Source organism: Stegodyphus dumicola, chromosome 8, assembly GCF_044657685.1.
Source record: "Stegodyphus dumicola isolate Sdum_Otavi_A_Nest chromosome 8, ASM4465768v1".
Classification (NCBI taxonomy): domain Eukaryota; kingdom Metazoa; phylum Arthropoda; class Arachnida; order Araneae; family Eresidae; genus Stegodyphus; species Stegodyphus dumicola.
The window spans coordinates 156,498,580-156,519,414 of NC_140775.1; the positions used below are offsets into that span (position 1 = coordinate 156,498,580).

The 20,835-nt window shown below is 29.7% G+C and overlaps 1 protein-coding gene across 2 annotated transcripts in view; it reads right to left on the reverse strand.

Moving 5' to 3' along the window:
• Positions 1 to 20,835, reverse strand: part of Taf1 (TATA-box binding protein associated factor 1) — a 121,596-nt gene that overhangs the window by 50,563 nt on the left and 50,198 nt on the right. For both annotated transcript variants that reach the window (XM_035349867.2, XM_035349866.2), the window contains exons 16-24: positions 18,959 to 19,132; positions 18,310 to 18,500; positions 17,676 to 17,790; positions 16,324 to 16,465; positions 15,759 to 15,889; positions 8,476 to 8,556; positions 8,138 to 8,287; positions 6,183 to 6,305; positions 3,298 to 3,376 (exon numbers count right to left, since the gene is read on the reverse strand). In XM_035349867.2, coding sequence (XP_035205758.1) covers positions 3,298 to 3,376; positions 6,183 to 6,305; positions 8,138 to 8,287; positions 8,476 to 8,556; positions 15,759 to 15,889; positions 16,324 to 16,465; positions 17,676 to 17,790; positions 18,310 to 18,500; positions 18,959 to 19,132 — 1,186 coding nt within the window. The remainder of the gene's footprint in view (positions 1 to 3,297; positions 3,377 to 6,182; positions 6,306 to 8,137; positions 8,288 to 8,475; positions 8,557 to 15,758; positions 15,890 to 16,323; positions 16,466 to 17,675; positions 17,791 to 18,309; positions 18,501 to 18,958; positions 19,133 to 20,835) is intronic.

A 20,835-nucleotide genomic window follows, 5' to 3' on the forward strand; every position in this document is an offset into this window, starting at 1 on the left:
TTAATATTATAAAAGAAAAAGTGAAAGATGGAATCAAAAAGAAAATTTGTCTTTTAAGTGCATACAGTGGAATCTTGAGATACAAGTTTAATTCAAATCCAGCATTGACCTCGTATAGCAAATTTCTCATAACAAACTTCCCATTGAAAATAATTGAAGTACAGTTAATCTGTTCTGAACCCACAAAAATATCAACATAAAAATAAATTTTTCTAATAAATAACACTTGTAAATAATATAACTGTAGTTTACCTTTGTGACAGCTTCTGACACTGATATTTTAAATCCACACCAACAACAGCTTCTCAACATCTAGGAATTTTTGATGGTGCTTGGAAGTAACAGTAACTCCTTTGACTACATCAAGTTTCTTTATTTCTTCCTGCTTCTTCAGAATATTGCAAATCATCAATGTCAAAAGGCTGCAAATCTTCGCCAATTCCGTCACTCTTACTCCATGCTTGTTTATCTATGATTTCTTTTTTCATTTCAATGCCTATGGCTTCCTTATTTTTCTGTGCAGAACTATCTGAGGCAACAACCTTTTTGGGAGGCATCGTGAAAAAATTATTTTCACGTTAAACGTAATAAACAATTGATTCACAAGTGCACAAATAAGTATATAAAAAACACCAAGTGATCTGACGAGGGGATTCTTTGAGTCAAGACGGATCAGGAAATGGCATTACGCATACCAACAACCAGGCTTATTGCAAATAACTCGAGTCAGTGCTCATATTTAGAGACAAATTTTTCTCTCATATTTTCCTAGTATCTCAAATTTCTCATATATAGAGGTGCTCGTATCTCAAGGTTTCACTGTATACATATACTTAAAAACATTAATTTAATACATTTTTAGTTATTAACATATTATAAAAATAAAAAAATTAAAACTCAAACTAAAATGTAAGTTAAAATTTTTTGTTTTACAGCATTATTTTGTAGCACAGCACATTTATTTACATTTTTAGTAATAAATTTGTTGAAATATGTTATATTGATTTGTTGAAATATGTTATATGAAAGAAGTGTTAAAACGTAGAAATCATTTCAAAATTTCAGTATATATTACATTTTAGTCTGTCATTTAGAAATCATTATAAGACTTCAAGAACTGAGCAATATACAATATGGTCCACTGACCAATGCCCCTTTTAAATTATCTTATAGCTGCAAGAAGAAAATGGGTGGATTCATTACATAAATCATTGTAAATGTTCTGAACATACAAGTCTCACAGCAGACAGGAAGTACAGGTACATGGAAGTAATATTAACAAAGCATCATAAAAATAGGGCCTAAACTAAAAGGGAATTTTGATACAGCTACTATATTCCAAAATAAAGAAAAAAGTTCTCTCTGACTATCAGAGGTGTAGCTAGAGGGGGGCAAGGAGAGCATCTGTCCCCGGGCGCAGAATCCAAGGGGCGCCAAACTGATGTTATGACATTTTAGAATTAAATGTTTTCCATCCTTGGCAAGCAGTAGGGGGTGCGGAATCTTCAGTTGTCCCTGGGTGCTGAAAACCCTAGCTACGACTCTGCTGACTGTCTGCACTCTTACCAAAAAGTTATGAACTCATTGCCGAGAGGCATTTGTGAATTTGCTGCTGATTAATTTTTCGTCAAGCTGATGCACAGAAGGTAAGTGCCATTTTCAAAATGCCAACACACTAAGAATTCCATAACAGAGCAATCTACCAATGAAATTAAAAAAGTAAGAAACACTGATAATAAAACTCTTACTTTTTCCAAAAAATCATTTTGTAATTTTTTAGTGCTGCTGTTGTCTCCATGTACAAATCAATCTGTATTTACTACACAAAAATCATGGAACTGCACAAATTTGGCACTCCACACAACTTTGGCACTGGCCAACAATAAATAAGGCAAATAGCTGTTGTAAACAAGATGCAGTATTCTTCAAACCAGTTTTTCCAACTTACTTTCTAAAACAGTGTTTGCAATTTTTTGCATTGCATTTCTATGAACTCGGTTAGTACAGCTTCATAGAATGCAGACTTTTGTATTCTCTATTGTTGGGCAAAATGCCATATTCTTCAGAAATGCAAAGCTTTCCTTATTATTATCCAACAAACTTCACAGCCCCATTATGATTCATTATAAGAACAACAGATATACACATTGCAAAAAAGTTGTCAGAAAAAATACTTTTGAATTTCAAAAGTGAAAAAGTCATGCATATTCAAACAGATATGCACTACCCACATACTTGTGCCACAATTACCAGCGAGGGTGTGCATAATTAGAAAGTCCTAAACAAAGAAAATTTTGAGAAATTCCACTTCTCACCCAGTTAGTGTACCAGTTAGCAATGCTGACTATACTGATAGGCCTGGGTACAATTCCCAGAAAAGGCATGGATGTTTATCGTGTCTGTTCAGCAAGGCGGTACTCAAAATACATGGCGAACCAGAACTTTTCTCAATAGGTTGGTGGTAAGGGAAGAAGGGTGGATCTCTAGACCAGTCTCAGGGCATTCTCAAAATTTGGGTAGAACTGAACACTTAATGTGGCAGGCCTATAGCTGAAAGACTAAGGGTGAATTTCTTCTGTCCTACCCACTTCTACATGTACCTGCTTATAAATAAAAAAAAATATGGAAAAATCTAGATATTACTTGTTCTACATCTAATCAGTGCTCTTATTAATGTAGAATTAATCAAAAATTTAAAATAAAGATAATATATAAATGTTATTAAATAATAAAGAATCTGTATGTATGCATATATGTTCTTTGAACTGTGGAGCAACGGCAGTACCTTGAGCCACCAAATTTGGAGTACACATAATCCTTCACCCAAAAATGCCCAAATTTTGAATTTTTTTTTTTTTATTTCATATTCTGTGAAAATTTAATGAATTCTTGATTAAAAACTCAACAATTTAAAAGCAATACATTGTTCTAAAAAGCAAAAGATATTTATGTTTCAAATTTAATCAGAAAACTCAGTGATTTAAAAGTAATGTATTACTTCCCAGTAGAGCATATTTGTCTCTCAAATTTAATAAATAAAAAACATAATACTTAAACTGAAATGTGTTGCTACTACTCGATGTAAAATATCTTTATCTTCTACATACCAGTTTTTTGCCATTTGGTGAAACGTAAGTTATTTATTTATCTTTCCAAATTTAATTTAAATATTTAAGATACTTAAAAGCAATAAATGAAATTTTTATCTCTCTTATTAATAATTACAAGCTGAACTCATTAAAAGCAAGAAATTATTTTAAGGCTGCTGGCAGAATCCTGAATATTTTTAATTATTACCTTCTTCACCAGCTTTAGCCTGTTCTGTTGATAAAGTACGGACAACGTCAATAACCTCCCATCGAGATAATTTTTTTATCTGCAATTAAAAAGAAAACCTACATATATGATAAAATATATTTATATATTGTTAGTCACTCGTATAAAATCAACTACAGACATATAAAACAACTGTAACACTTTTTTTTTTTCATTTTTATTCATTTTAAATTTTTCACAAGAAATAAACTTTTTGAAACTAATATTTACACTTTAACATATTTTCTGTTGCAATGGAAGACACAATGAATATTTAAATATACAGTACAAAGTCCTGTACCTCTCAATCCCGAGCCTTTTTTTTCCCTTCAGGCATATGCTGTAGACTTTTTTCATAGTAAAACATATGGAGGATCCTGATTCTTAATTTTCTTTTAACATTAAATAAAACACCTTCATATCCAAGAAACAATCATTTATTAAGGTAAATCTGTACAGACAATAATTTGCCTCCTGGCTCGGTAAGGGCCTTATATCTCAAATCAAAACATTCTATCACAGTTTATGAGTGATTTTATGTTTATTGATAACCATTATGGCAATGTGGATAATCATTTTTATAATTTTTTGCTTTCATTACCACACCACTATCAATTCATGGCCAGCTTAAGAAATGACTCAGCCAATGATGTCTAAAACATTTAAATATCAGTAACTGAATTCCAAATAGCATATAACCTTTATGTTGACCTTTTATGCTGACATTATGCCAGGATTACAAACTTAAGCCAACTGTGTTAGGAAGCATTAAGTGTGTTAAGAAGGAAAGACTTAACAGAAATTTCTAAAATAGAGTTTGTAAATGATACACATAGACTATTTAGTGCTGTTAGAATTAATAATGACTGATTTGTGGTTCTGCTCAGCCTTAAAAGCGTTTTTCTGTTATGCATCTGCCATGCTTTCTGGCACCTGGCAAGTGTTGATCACCTGTCATGTGGTCTGTGTGTTTGCCATCTATGAAATATTCTTATAACCAGAAATTGTTTATGTTTAAAAAAACCTGCCAAACTGCATGGCAAGTGCATATTGGAAAAGTACCACCTTATGTACATTTGGTAATTTATTTCATAGGGACTTAGATAAGCCTTAAGCATACGTGGGAAAGAGATGCAAATGTAACAAATAATATATCCAACATATAATTTAGCATTAATTTCCTCAGCACATGATGATAGCAAGGCAAATTTTAGCGAAACAATATATCTGTTTATTTCAAGATACATCAGCAATATTGTATGGAGGATGATGATAACTAAATTTTATGATGATAGAATTTGAAGATTTTTGGATATGACAAACCAAAAGCAAAATTTTCCAATTAACGGAATTTGTGAAGAAATGAGGATGATATAATATTGCATTAGATGAACACAAAATCTGCAGTAGAGTTCTAAATCCAGAAAATACGGCTGCAGATTGTGAAGAAAGGGACAAAGCACTGTTTAGAACAAAAAGAAAAACAAATTGATTGACAATTTGGTAGCAATTTTCGACACAAATTACAAGAAATTATGTCTACCCGTGAAATCAAAGAGAAAGTATTAGCACAAAAAGCAACTTTAACAACTTACAATGAAAGAAATATTTAATAACATAAATATTTTCTTTTTTTTTGTAAATTTTGATTTCCTTAAGGTCATAAATGCTTCATTATTTCATAAGAAACTGCTTTAGATTCTTAATTTTATAATTTCTACATATTATCTTACTAGATTTAAACTGATACTCTAAAATATAGAAATTCCCAAATTTGGATCTCTGACATTGTACCACACTGGGGAATGTGGACTATTTTAATGACCACAGCATTTTCTTATTTTGTAAGTGGTTTACTACTGTGTTTTACACTGCTAAGTTAGATTGCCTATAGGCACATGGTCCATGTAATTAAAGCATACATGAAAATAACTCATTTAAATTGATGAATGAAAACATACTATTTTGATAATATATATGATAACATAAAATCACATGAAGAAACCTGCTAGACAGTAAGACAGAGCACAGACAGCAAACATATAATATAAATGCATTAAAATATATTGATAACATTCAGTTTGTTTCAAAAATTGGAATACTTTAAAATAAGGATACTTTTCTATGAGGTTATAAATCTATGGGAGAATTTTATATCACTTAATACAATTCTTTTAACAGCAAAAATTTATCGAACTTCAGCAGTTAAAATTTTCAGCCTATAACTTTCTATGTAATAGCGAACTTTATAGCAAAAACAGTAAGAAAATAGACTGAAATTGAAGTGGAAATTTCACAGCATTGTGAAGGGAATATATTTCTAGATTCTATTAAAAAAACATTTAATCATCTCTGAAATTATGTAGGAAGTGGAAAGCATTTTGCCAAGAAATTAATGATACAGTAGTTTTCAGGAATAATAACTACATAATAATACTTTTTACATAAAAGTGATTTTATGAAAATTTTTGCACAAGCAAAAACTTCTTTTACAAGTCTCCATTTATCATCTATAACAGGAATAATACATTTCAAAATTTTATAAATTTTAAGTCCTAAAACACTATTAATATTCGATGTAGCTTCTTAAAGAATAAAAGAACCATGCTATCATAAAAATATGCATATTATAAGTAAGTTTTACAAAGGCTCCATTATGATAATATTACACAATGGAGACTTTTTCCATATATTTCAGAGCTTAAATTAATGTAAGTAGTAAAATAAAATAAGCTCAAAGTAGTGATATCAGAAATAGCAATAATACATCAAGTAGTAAAGAAAAATTCAGTCTTTAACTCAAATTTATATATATTTAAGTACAGATAATTTATAATATATAGCTAAGGCAATAAAACAGAATATACCTCTTCTTCAGGAACATTAAATTTACGAAGTAGTTGCTTGGCATTACTAAGGGAGAGTCGACGCAAATCTGCATCAGTTCCTGTTACTGTTTTCTTTGCAGATGTTTGGTTACTGCACTCTTCCTAAATTGTACAATTTAGTTCAACGATAAGAAATTTGGAGAAAATATCAAAGTTGATTGAAAACATAATTTCAATTCAAAGGATTAGAAAATTTAACATTATATGATTTGAATTAATATTTCTTTTCCCTCTCAAAATTCACTTTGGCCCTCCCTCCCTCAAAAAATTAGTATATCGTAAAATAATTATGAAAACAGAATTTAAAGATCGAACACAATATAATACTGGCATATAATTTTACTATGCATTTCATATTATAATTATGATTAATGGATATATGAAGCTCAAGATTTCAGATCTAATGACCGAGTTTTAGTAAGTAAAACTGAATAAATATAACATTTTTATTTAAAACTTTTTAAATTAAATAATATTTACTAGAGGTTAGACTCAAATTAAATTTTTAACTGGCTAAGAGTAAAACTTTTAATTGATTTACTGATAAACTAACTACATACTTCTCAAAATTTTGCATTTTAACGTACTGATAAAAGTAAGGCTAATAAATGCATAAAAAATTACCATTATCTTTATCAATAATACTTTATGTTAATATAAATAATACTTTATGTTAATATAAAGTATTATTGATGAAAGAGAATATTTTATGCTAATATAAAGTACTGCTTAAAATATCTTCATACTTACTTTATCATGGCATTTTTATATTACTAAAAAATGCCACTATGAAATTATATTACTATAAAAATAAGGATGAGAATTTTTTTAACCAATATTAAATCAGAGATTATCAAATTAGTGCTTTGAGATTAAGCATTAAAAAGTTAAATTACTAATATTAAATAACAAAAACTTAATCATGATTTTAAATATGATTTTATTCTCGTTTCTTGGACTATGTCCTCACTTACACCAATGGTTAAACTCATTTGTGGTGGTGGTGATAGTGGAGTTTCTTGCACATAACTTGAAAGGTTATGATGTGCCAAACACAAGTTTTATATAAATATAAACAAATAAGTACCACACAAGTTTAAAACAAAACAGACTTATAACCTCGTTAAACCTTCGTACCACAGAATTGGCTAATTCAAGTTCCTGTAGCAGCCTAAAGGTCTAAAACCAAATCTCTTATCATTGCTACACGGTTTCTTTGAGCTGACATTGACAGAAAAAGGTCTTCTGTTGCAGTTGCTGCTTTTGACCAGGCTGACGATCCACTGATCCAGTGCTTAAAAGCAGCTCCAAACTCTTGGTACGACACTTTGAGGGATATTCAAATCTTGAGTGACCTCCATTTATATTTGACCTCCTTCAATTCTACCAATTATTTGCCCCTTTAGACCTTCACTTAAATGATGCTTTTGAGCTATAACTATTGAATATTGATCACTCTCAGAAAACACATTCACATTCAACAACACTAGAGACTAGAATTACAACATGCTCCATTGTGCACCACACTGTCAATCAATGAATTTGCAGATTTCTGGCACTAATGTATGCAAAGTGCAATTTGTGTTCAATTGCATTTAATTAAAATAAATAATTACAGCAATGGGTACCAGTTGCAACATTAACTTAATGAGCATAATTTTTCTCATTATCCATTCATTTTGATAACCGGTGTATTATCAATTGATATATATGTAATGGAGCAGTGAATTTATGCAATCAATGACACTTTTTTATGATTGCATACCATACCATTTAAAGAGATGAATAAATAACTTTTAACTCATGCATTTTCTTCACTGTACTTTTAATTCAAAGATGTTTGCTTTTTATTAAAACAACAGAATTAAGTAACATCAGACGTGGAAATTTATAGACACATATGTTAGAACATAATGAAAAGTGAGTACTCTTACTTTAGATTGTTGAGGCTTATTCGGTACTCGCACATAGGAGAAGCCTTCTCCACAGCCAGTAGGATCAGCAACACCTGTTAACTGAAGCAAGCATTTACCCTTCATAGCTGATATAAATGCTCTTGTTGTATTCCATGGAGCAGCTTTTACCTTAAAGATATCATTGGCTTTAAATATAATTAAAAAAAAAAAAAAAAAAAAAAAAAAGACACTGTAAACTAAATTTTCTCAGAATTTTTAAAATAAATATTATACAATAATATATAACACATATGTTGATAAGTAGTTTCTGATGAAGTTTTAAACATGGAAAAGTGCAGAATTAGATATTTACTCACTTCATCATCCATTTTCATCTGCATTTCTTCATCATTTTCATCTTCTGGAGCAAAAAGGGATTTTTCACCATAACCTGCATCCTAATATATACAAAATCCCATTTTATTTAGAACATTCATTTTGTACTTTTAATACAATGACTGGATTACATTAATGTACTTACATGCTATTTATGCAATGGGAATAGTGATTCATATTCACTGCTACATCAAAATACTTATTTTAGTTTACGACAGGTAAAAAATAATATGATATAGGGAAAAGCAATTCTCAGAATATTTTCCAATTCTCACTAAAAAATAAAAGGTTATTTAAAATTTTCTTCTTATAGATAAATACTAATATTAAACAATATCATTTTTACAAGTTATTTTTTCATTTATTTTAAGGACAGCTGCAATACCATTACTCAAAGAAGTTACAGAGAAAATACGCTATAGAACACACATTGCCTTTCCAAATTCATTCATTCCTAATAATAAATCATATGGTAACAGAGTAAAAATAAAGGTATAATTATTATTCTGTAATCATAATGGTATGCTTTTAGATGATTATTTTTTTACTGAGTGGAAAATTTTGAACAATATTCTGCTTTTTATAAAATTAGTTTCAAGCAGTTGAAATTTACAATTCTTAGGCCTCATATAAGTGTTAAGAGTTTGTAAAAAGTTATATGGTTTTACAAATAAACACACCACAGTTTTATTCACTTTATTTATAACAGCTTGGCTACTTCTAAATATTTTACTGCTGCAAATGAAATGGCCGATGCTACGGATTCTTGAAGAAGAGACTACAAAAAAACTATCTGATTAATCAAAATCTTCATTAGCATCAATGCATTGTCAATATGTGGCAAAATCATTTATACCAGCCTTTCTGAACCTTTTTTTGGGCACATGGACCAGAAAATTTCATAGACCGATGGTGTCCTTGTCCAATGGAAACTATCTCACTAACTAAGTTGTACTTTTGCAAAAACTGTGTAATTTGCAATACAGCAATAAACAGCAAATGTAGAATCATCTAATGAAAATGGAAGCTACTGCTGATCAACTATTATTGATAAATGAAAACACTGAGAACATTTATTTAGTCATTGCATTTATTTTAAGTAACTTAGTTAGTAGTAAGTATTTTACGTAACTATGTTAATAACAGCTTTAGAAACAAGACCTGAAGCAGAATTAACCATTGAATCAATTAAGAATAAGTTGGAGGAACAGTACAATCATCAAAACAAAACTGAAGAATCTGGTCTAAATAAATGTAATAAAGCTTTAGGGAAGCTGTATTCTTTCTTACATGCACAGCATTCCAGCTTAAAAAAAAAAAAAAAAAAAAAAAAGTACCTATTTGCTTCTTTTGCAAGAAATTAAGACATGTAAAAGTTGATTGTAAGAAATATACAAAGTGGAAACTTGAGCATAATCAAAAGCAACAAGTCAACACAGCTATGAATTCAAGTGGAATCAACGAAGCAAAATAAGCTTCTGATCATCATTATTCTAGAAGTGTAAATAATTTACATGGTTATTGGTGTATCAATTCTGGAGCCACCATTCATGTGTGCAATGATAAAAGCCTATTCATCAATTTTGACAGTAATTCCACTCCTGAACAAATAATTTTGGCTAACAGAAATAAACTGTTGACTAAAGGAAAAACTAACTGCTTGTAAAATATTAAAATAATCAAAATGGGAAAAAAAATACACATTATGATCAAAGACATACTTTTAGTTCCACAACTATCTGGAAATTTACTAGCCATAAAGAAGCTAACTGTTAATAAATATGATGTGAACTTTAAGGATGCAGGATGCCATATTTTTAAGAATGATAAATACCAAAATGACCAAGGACAGATGAAAGAGACTATGTAAGCAATGACTTACATTAAGACACAATAACACACCGAACAAATACTAATTCAGAAGTAAAACAACAAAAATCAGTGTTATATTTTCAAAATTTTTCACAGGACTAGTTTCGATGGTTTTACCGAACAACCATCCTCAGCTGCAAAAACGCTGATTTTTGTTGTTTGACTTCTGAATTAATGACTTACATATTCTCAAATGCAGGAAAATTGCTAAAAGAAAATGGACTAATAAATGAAAAAAAAAAAAAGTTTCTTATTCTTCTCAACAGAATAGAACCACTGGAAAAAAAAAAAAAAAAAAAAAAAAAATTGCACATTAGTTGAGGTCACAAAAAAGCACTAATCTTATACACAAGTACTGGTGTGAAGGTGTTATTGAGAGCAAACTAACTACAAAATAGATTGCTGATGAAAGAAAACAATTCCTTATAAAAAATGACACAAGCAGAAACCATTATTAGCACATATAAAAGCACTTGACCCTCAAGCATATGTGCATATCTAGAAGGAGAAGTGGCAAAAACTTGATGAGACTTATGTAAAACAAATCATGGTCAGATATGAAAAAGGAACAAACGGTTCTTGTTTACTGAATACAAATACGAACAGTATCGTAATCAATTGGGATGTGACATACACCAAAAGATCCTCTTCCTAAGGATAATCAAGAGGACATAGAAGATGTAATTATTTTTTTAAATAATTCAGAAGAGAAGGATGTTTCTCTGAATACAGAACTAAGATGATCTCCTATACAAAATAAAAGTGTACCACCTGACAGATACAAATTAGTTCACTTACAGCACAGTTGGAGGAAGCAGCAGGTCCAACACCATATCGTGTAGCTTGTTTGGGTGCCAATGTGGGAAAAATGGAAACAAGCCATGCATGAAGAGAATACTGCATTAAAGATAAATAGCTCATGGATTTTGATAAACGCTCCTGAAGTTAAAACCTTTATATGTTGCAAATGGATATATCAGACAAAAAGAGACAATGAAGGAAATGTTTCCCATTATACAGTTAGACAGTTTGCTCAAGGAATACCAGCAAAATAGAGAGAACTATGATGAAGTATTTGCTCTTGTAGCCAAGCCAACTATTTTATTTGAGAATGCTTTTTACTACAGCAAGAAAAAGAAAAACGCCAGTGCATCATTATGATATAAAGTCAGTATATTTAAATAGAGATTTATTGCATGATATATATGTAAAGAACACTCCTGGGTTTAAAGAAGAAGATAAAAATAAAGTTTGCAAGCTTACAAAGAATTTAATTTATGGACTGAAGTGAGAAGCCAATGAATGGAATAGAAAATTTAATGAAGTTCTCCAAGGTAAAAAGTTTTAACTAAGTCAAAAAAGTCAAAATTATCTTTATTTATATATAAGCTACGATAAAGAAGGATCCATATGCATTAATGCACATGTGAATGATATTGTCCTTGCAGCTAGTACATAAGATTTACCTGAAAATTTTGAAAACATAATTAATGAACCATTTCACACTGAAATTTCGAAAATCTTCATTACTATTTAGGCCTACATTTTGAATGTGACAGTGGAGAACCTTCTACATAAACCAATCAAGCTACACTTTGAGAAAGGAGAAATGCACTGATTATTATAAATTAAGGAAAAATTACAAAAATCATTATTACTAAAAAAGTTACATGTAGAATTTTATGAAACTTACCCACAATATACAACACACAGTAAGGTATCAAATAACATAAAAATAAATTACCAGACAATTATGGTAGTATAGAAATTAGCACATGTATAAAATGAACAAATCGAAGGTGTCAGTTCGCTATAGGAAAAGTACCTTCAATATGGAATATGATCACCTCTAGAAGCAATACAGCACATACAGCGATGTGTGATGCTTTCAATTATGCGGTCTATCAGTTCCATAGGAAGCGAGAGCCATTGTTCTTGCAAAGCAGTTGCAAGCGTGACAAGGGTTTGAGGGGGCGGATTGAGAGCAGCTAGAAGTCTCCCTAAAGCATCCCAAACGTGCTCGATAGGATTCAAGTCCTGGGGATCGAGCTGGTCACTTCATGCGCATAATTGTTTCCTGTAGAAGATAATCATATACGATGCAAGCCCTGTGTGGTCTTGTATTGTTGTCCTGTAACAGGAAAGCATACTTATTGCCCAGCATATGGGGGCACATAAACATTAAGGATGTCATCTCTATAAATCTGAGCAATCACGGTTCCCCTAGGAAAGACATGGAGGTCTGTGTGTCCACCCAAAGAGATGCCACCCCAAACACAGACACTGCCCCTTCCGTATGCATCTCTTTCACGAATGTTTGACGGATGATAATGGGTTCTAGGTTCTCTCTATATCAAATAACGCCTAATATTGCTTTCTAGACTAAACCTGGACTCATCTGTAAAGAGAACCTCCCTCCATTGATCAGGCGTCCAGTGGACATGTTGTCGTGCCAACTGAAAATGGTCCCTCCTATGGCATGACGTGAGCGGCACACAAATGGCTGGTCGCCTCGCATACAGACCACCTTCGTGAAGCCTTCTACGCACAGTTGACATTGACACGAACCTTCTGGTAGCTGCAGCAAGGAAGAATCTAAGAATAGTCGGAGTAGTGGCTCTATTCCTGCGTGCACATAATGTCAAATATCGCTGACCGGCACTCATCGTAGCAGTTGGCTGTCCTTGGTTGAACCTCCTAGATGCCGAATCTGTGGTTTGAAATTGCCTCTAAAGTCTATGAACCACAGAAGGACTCACATTTAGCCATCTGGCCACTTCTGTTTGACTTTGCCCTGCCTCTAATCTCCCAATGACTCTCCATTGCAGTTCTGCAGGCAAATGATGCCTGGAGGTCATTGTTACGAATTGGCTATCTCAGATTTCTGATGTTACTGTCACAGTGAAATATGTGGGCTTGCTCTCAAACATGGACTTTTATGCTCCTTGCAGATGACATATTCCGAAAGCAGCGCCACTAATTTGCATACCGCAGTTTTACTCAGCTACTCTTACTTGGCAACATATTCAAATTTTACACGGTTTGGCTTATTTTTGAGGGAGTTATCGCTATTTTTGTGATTTTTCCTTAATTTATGCTAACCAGTGTAGTATTACATGAATGATTGTAAGGCATTTATGTTACCTATTGATCCAGGATATTATAAGCAAAAGAAAATTCAAAAGCTCACAGTAAAGGAGGAATGGAAGGAATGTAAAAATGCAATAGGATTGTTACTGTACCTAAGAGTCAATACCAGACCAGCTGCTGTTTCCTCCCTAACATAAAGGTGTCAAAACCTACTGAAGCCTATTGGACTGAAGTCAAACGTCTTTTCAGATATTTGAAATTAACTAAAGATCTTAAACTACATAAATGATAAGGAAAACAATTCGCTATAATGTCATGTGGAATAAAATCATATAATTGATATAAGGAATACAATGAAATAACTCTATTGATAGGAAATTTAACTCTAGATATTTCTTTACATATCAAGGCAGTATGTTTAAATGGAGCTGCAGAAACAACCACATGTGACTTTATCATTAACTGAAGCAGAATTCATAACCCTTTCCAAAGCAGCAAAGGAGGCAGTTTGGCTTAAAAGGTTTTTGAAAGATTTACATGAAAATGAAATTGTTTGCATTTTATACGAGGATAATCAAAGTTGCATCAAAATGTTAAATAGGGACAAGGCAGTGGGAGAACTAAACATGCAGATGATGAGTATCATTTTATGAAAGACCTTGTTAAAGATAAAAAATATATAATCTGATATCTTCCCAATTAGGACATGATTCCAGAGATTTCAACAAAGCCATTAGGGACAAATAACTTAAAAATATCTAGCAAAATTTTGGATTATGTCAAAGGTATAATTTCATGCTATGTGTTAATTCATCATATGTGTACATCTCAAGATATACTATTTTCTTTTATTAAAGATTAATGACTGAAGAGAAGTGTTTTTATTTTTTCCAGGGAATATCTCTAGTTGCAATAATTAATGTGTTTTCTTTGTTACCTTTTTTATTTGCCTATCACTATTTATTATTTACCTAACATAATGTGTTAATGCATTTTTTTGGCAGTGTGCCAGCATTAACTCTGAACTTCAGCACTTAAAAATGTTGATCCCTGTAGTGTGAATGCTTTCTTCTCCAGTATCCTAATAAATGCTTTATTAATCCCCTATGCATGAAATTAATGACCTCAAATATTTCAAGGCATTTAAAAGTTAAAAGAACAAAAGAAAACCGATTTTCGTATTTTGATTGTTTTCAGCTTATAGTAAAACTGAAAACAGTGCTAACTGCTCTGGTGCTTAACTTCCTAACTTGTAAATGAGGGGTACATTAAAAAAAAATAATTATATAAAGTACATAAAAATGAAACAATTTTCTACATTGAGTACCCAGTGATCCCTTTTAACAATTTATTATTATATTTGCAATTAACAAGTCGCATGCACATGTGTTTATACAACCAAGGATAAATCCCAAATGAAAAAAACTTTAAAAAATTCCATTCATAAAAAAAGTTTTAAAAATTCTATTCACGATTATCATATTAAAATTTTACAAAGACATTAACTAAAGAGTAAAAAAATATCAAAAATGGTATTCATGAAACACTTTTTCTCCCTTACAGTAATGTATAAGAATTACTGCACTGGATTTTACTAAATAAATAAAATCCTAAAAAATACCACACTACCTTATATGCAAGACAGACCAAATATAAGATGGCTTTAAAGTTTTGTAAATGTCTTACAAGAAAAAATAAGGTTTACATGCAAAATGACTTTACATGTTTGAAGCTAAGTAAAAGTTATTCAACTGAGAAGATCATTAACTGGCCTAAGTACTATACTTTCAGATAAAAGTACGTAAAATGCTTTCCTATAATGCAAAATTTAAGGAATATATGATATATTATTAAAACTCATTTTAAAGTTTAGCTGCACATAAAAGACATTATTACCTTTCAAAATGGTTTTCAACAGGAAGTGGTAAAAATTTTTATTCAAACCAATATCTTTTATAATCATGCATATTAAGAAAAAACTTATTTGCATATTAACTAAAAAACTATTAAACTATTTTCACGTTCTTTTAGGCTCTCCTGACATGATTTACAATAGAAAAGTTATCAATTGCAAACAAAAGGAAAGAGCATAATAAATTTCAGACACTGATTTAACATAAATATTTCAGATGTGATGAATGATTTTGCTCACTCAATCTAAAGTTGTTAGAAAAATTCATAATTTTATATGAGAAAAATGAAAAATTAAAACATAACAGAAAAAAACACATGAATTTTGTATTTTATTTTACTTTATTTATTTATTTATTTTATGATTTAACTGAGAAAAGCTTAGCATTACTTTAAGTCTTTGTTCCGCTGCAAGCATGCCATAATAGGCACAGCACTGCTCAGGAGAAACCATGGCTCTTATTTCATCTTCAGTAGGAAGACGAAATTCACTCTTTAACACCCACCAGTTTGAATCAGTACCTAATATGAAACATGCATAGAGTTTTACTTACAATAAATAAATAAATAAATTAAAACTGTAAAGCAATCTGTGAAGACTAAGCATATTTTAATAATATGGCAGCTTACAGAAATTATATAATTATGTAATGTAATTTGCACTAATTTATAAGGAAATTAAAGGTTATTTCCCAAATTAACAAGCAAAATTAAAAAACAAAATTTCAGATTAATAATACAATGAACTATCTATTTATTAAAATACAAACTACCAGTTAAGTGTTACTTCAGTACAAATTACTGAAAGTAAATGAAAAAACAAAAAAATCTACAGATATGACTTATACACTGATTTACACATACTGCACTTATACACAAATATTAAACACAAGAATTTGATTAAGAATAAAATAATTATAATTGAAAAGTTTAACAGTAGATGTAGAATTTCTAACCTGTCCTTTTAAAATCTGCACAGAGTTTCAGTCGTTTACGAATGCTACTTTCAGAATGAGATGGAAAAGCTTTTTTAATATCTTCCATTTTTATTCTTCGAGGATTATCTTTACTGTGCCAGAATAATCGATAAATAAACACCTAAAATACATAGATACACAATATTATTTTAAAATTAACAACACAGTTTGGCAAATTTGTACAATATAAAATGGAAACATATTTGCACATATGCATATTTTTGGCTGCTGAAGGAATAGTTTAAATTTATTCATAAGCAGTTTACATTTCATTTCTGTAAATCTATCAAAGCAAATGAAACATTCATTATGTTTATTACTGATCTTGTGATCATGCATTCTATTCCATTCAATTTTTTTTTTTATTTTAAAAGATTTCTAAAAGACTGCAAATATAGAAACTACAGAAAAGTATCTTCATTTGTACAAAAAATTGAGCTGGATGAGGTAATTTCTATTGTAAAATTCACAACTGCATTAGAGTATTTACTAAAACTATTATTTTATGAATATACTTATATGTAAATTTCATATCATTAAGCTCATTTCATTGCAAATAATGAAAATGATTCTGAGCAGCCAATATGAAAACAAAGCTTAAATTTTATTATTTTAATTAGTCAGTTTTTTTCTATCATATGTAATACAGCAGAAAATTAACTTCTACATGCACATCTAAAATTTAACTAAATTTGGGAAGGAAAGAATAACAGAATGCTAAAAGAATACTAGCAATGGCATTTTAATTTTCTACTAAATCAATATTTAAGTGTATATATATATATATATACACACACATAGATATTGTTGCAGGCTACTGGTTAGTTGATCTCTTTCTGATTAACATAATTACTCCAAATAAACGGGAAGAAAAAAAAATATTATAAAAAAACTAATTACAAACAATAAAGTAAATAACTTCAAATAGCTTTAGCAAAAAGCAGATATTAAAAAAATTCCTCCTCAATCTACGAGAAATAATGGCGATTGCCAAAATCATTTACAGAGTAAACTCATAATTCAGCTAATAAGCTAATATTTACAGATATATATCTATAATAATATATAATTACTAAAAAATATTTAAGGATAAAAAACAATGCATATATGTGAATCAATGCAAAAAAAGATAATTTAACAAATGCTATAACATTAAAAAATAATAATGAAACTGATAATGAATATGCTGCATATGAATGAAATAAAAACAATAATATTATGCTTTGAAAAATCTCTAAAAATCACAAAAATATACATTCAAAATAAAAAGCTGCAATTAACAACTGAACAAAGAAAGTATTAATTTAAGATAACATAAATGAAAATCATACCTGTAAGAAATCTCTAATAAAATTGTTTGCTTTTTTAGAATTAGGGCCTGGTACTTCAAATAAAGGTAACTGCTGTCCAACAGTGAAAATAGATTCCACCTCCCTGATATAATAACTGGAAGAGAAAAAAATATTGAGAAGAACGTTACTAACTAAATGAAATTATACGCATAAGGAAGTTTTAGTCTCAAATGAAATTACTATAGAAACACTGGATGTAAATGCAATACAATGAAAAGGCAAACTTTATCTAGTCTTGCAGATTTTTGGTTTAAAAATTATTCTTCACTTCTCATACTATATTCCCATAAATTACTTAAAATATATCAATTCAGGGGGAAAAATTCAGGATTTTGAAATTCTACAACAAAATCCGAGATAACTATTATTGGAACATCTTTAGTTAATATTTTATAAAATCCTTGATATCTTTTCAATTAACACACTTAAACTTCTTGCGGAAAAAATTCTTCTTTTCTTTTACTAATTTTCATAACAATATTTCATAATAATTTCATAATAATTTTCAAAATAATGTGAAATTTTATAATAGTTTTTAAAGAACAAAAATTAACAACTATAATCAAAACAATTAAATTAAAATTCACAATGATTTAATTATAAAGGAACTTACTGTTGACGAGTGCGTATGATAACAAAATCTGTATCTGGTAACTCATGTTCATAGATAGGTGAACGAAATAAATTATTTTCAAATGCTTGTATGCTCTGACCTGGAGCTAAAGATCCCAAGAAAGGCGATGTGTGTGCATATGCTGTTTCACCATACTTATATTCTGGTGCACCAGTGTCTTTTCCTGGTTTCTTCAATATAAAAATATAAAAATTCATTTTAAGTGATATAAAATTAATAAACTGAAATTCCAATGAAAAATAAAAAATAACTTTTAAAATAATAATAATTAATTAATGATTTGTATTTCATGTAATACTTGCATCATTTTAGAAAGTTTTATGAAAGCAAATTCAAAATAAATTATTTTTATTTACTTATTTGCTTCAGGAAGTTTTGCATAAATACTTATGTAATCCACTAATTTTTTGAATGTTTTCTAATACAAAAAATCAATTAAACTATTAATAAATAAAATAATTATACAGAGATGGAAAACAAAGCAAATAAGTAAAAAATATTGTAGTCCAACATTAGTAAAATGTTTGAGTTCTTCTCAAAGATTTTTGCAGCAGTGATTTAGGAGTTTCTAGAATGTAAAAAAAATAGACTAGAATTATGATTAAACAAGCATTATATAATCACTTACACGTTTATAGTAATTTCGAATTTTGGTTGCCATTCCCACTTGCATCATTAAAGGTGGATGTTCTTCAGAATATTCTGCTAAAATTAATTCACCATCTCTGCCCGTCAGATCATCAGCAGTTCGCATGAAAAACATCTCTCCTCCACCAGATGCCTCTCTTTCTTGCTCCCTAAGCTGTTTGTAAAATCATTTTTATAACACAAATTAATAAATTTAATGAAACTTTTTATAGATGTCCCCATTAAATGATTGTCAAAAAGTTAGAAAACAAATCAAGAAGATTTAAGAACTAACATGCTAATTTAAAAAACTCTTTATGCATAAAAAATAATTTTTCCACATTTTTTGTTTACCTTTTATTTTTACAAAGTAATCATTTTTTTTTTCATTTTGCAATAATGTTTTCAAATAATTCAATTAAATATTTCAATGTGAAATGGCATTTCATTTTGCTTTTTTAGTTAACTTTTTCTACCAAGATAAGCACTTATGAATTTTTTCAAAAGCAATATTCAAATTCAAATATTTTAATTTATGATCAAAGACAGTCAACTACTTTAATAAATGCTTAAATTTTAAGAAACACATGGCTACAATTTTAGAAATGGAATGCAATTTTGAAAATATGAACCATTAGAACTATGAAATAAATTCGCATACCTCGCTAACTAATACTATAATTATCAAACACGAAGTTTTCAAGTCTTTACATTATTCTTCCCAGACTTATATTTTAAAAATAATGATATTAAACATTTTTTTTAAAAGCTCAAATGGATATTAGTTGCAAAACATAATTTTGCACTGTTTCACTTCTCATTTGAGTCTGCTGTTATTCAGTAAAATGTAAGAAATTATTACGCATTTTCTAGCACAGATAGATGATTTTAGTGCAATTATATGTGAAAATGTCGCATTTATCTGTGATATGTAATGTAAAAAATCTCAAGACAAAAGCTATGCTGAAAAAGTAAGAATACAGGAGCAAATGTATTTGACATGGAGTAAATGGGTTATCTTGGTAATTTGGTGAGATATCGCCAAGCTGACAATGATTATGGTGACTTATTTTGTAGCGAAATTTGGCGATAAATCGCCAAAAGTTGCCATACATGGCTACCATTTGGTTCCAATTCCTGTATCACCGTAATAGGTATTGTAACTGAATAAATGTTATTGCCCACTATGTTAGGTGTAACCATAATTTTCCCTCATATTGCTTTCCAGTGATTCCCAGAAGCAGAGAGCATTAGAAATTTCTCGGTGATCAGTTGAAAACTATGTAAGGTTGGAGAAAGCATTTGCATGCGGTTGTTGTTATTGTTTCAAGTTGTTAGTTCAGTGCGAGATTGGTGATATTTACGGGTTAGCTTTCTTTTTAGATGTGCTTTGTATTTTGTTGTGTTTAATGTTCTTAGCAGTTTGAAGCATTACTACCGTTTGTACTCTGTGAGTATTTCAGTGGAAAATACCAGAACTTTCCATTTCTGTTGATAAAATCAATTTTATTAACCTACCATTGGACTTGTGTTCATTCAGTCTATTATGAATCCATATGCATGCAACAATATTTATCTTTTAAATTTAATCTGCCTATAACTGATTAACAACTGAAGCTATTTAAAATCAATAGATGAATTGCTTATGAACATTATTCTTATTATACTTTTTTAATCTCATTGATTTAAATAAAAATGTATCTAATGAATTAGATACATTTTTATTTAAATCAATGAGATTAAATACATAATATAGATTTATATAATGAATTATATACCTAATTTATTTATAATTTAAAATATCTAATTAAAAACACTAAATATTTTCTTAGAATTATGTTACATGTTTCTTCACTTTTCAAATATACAGAACATATA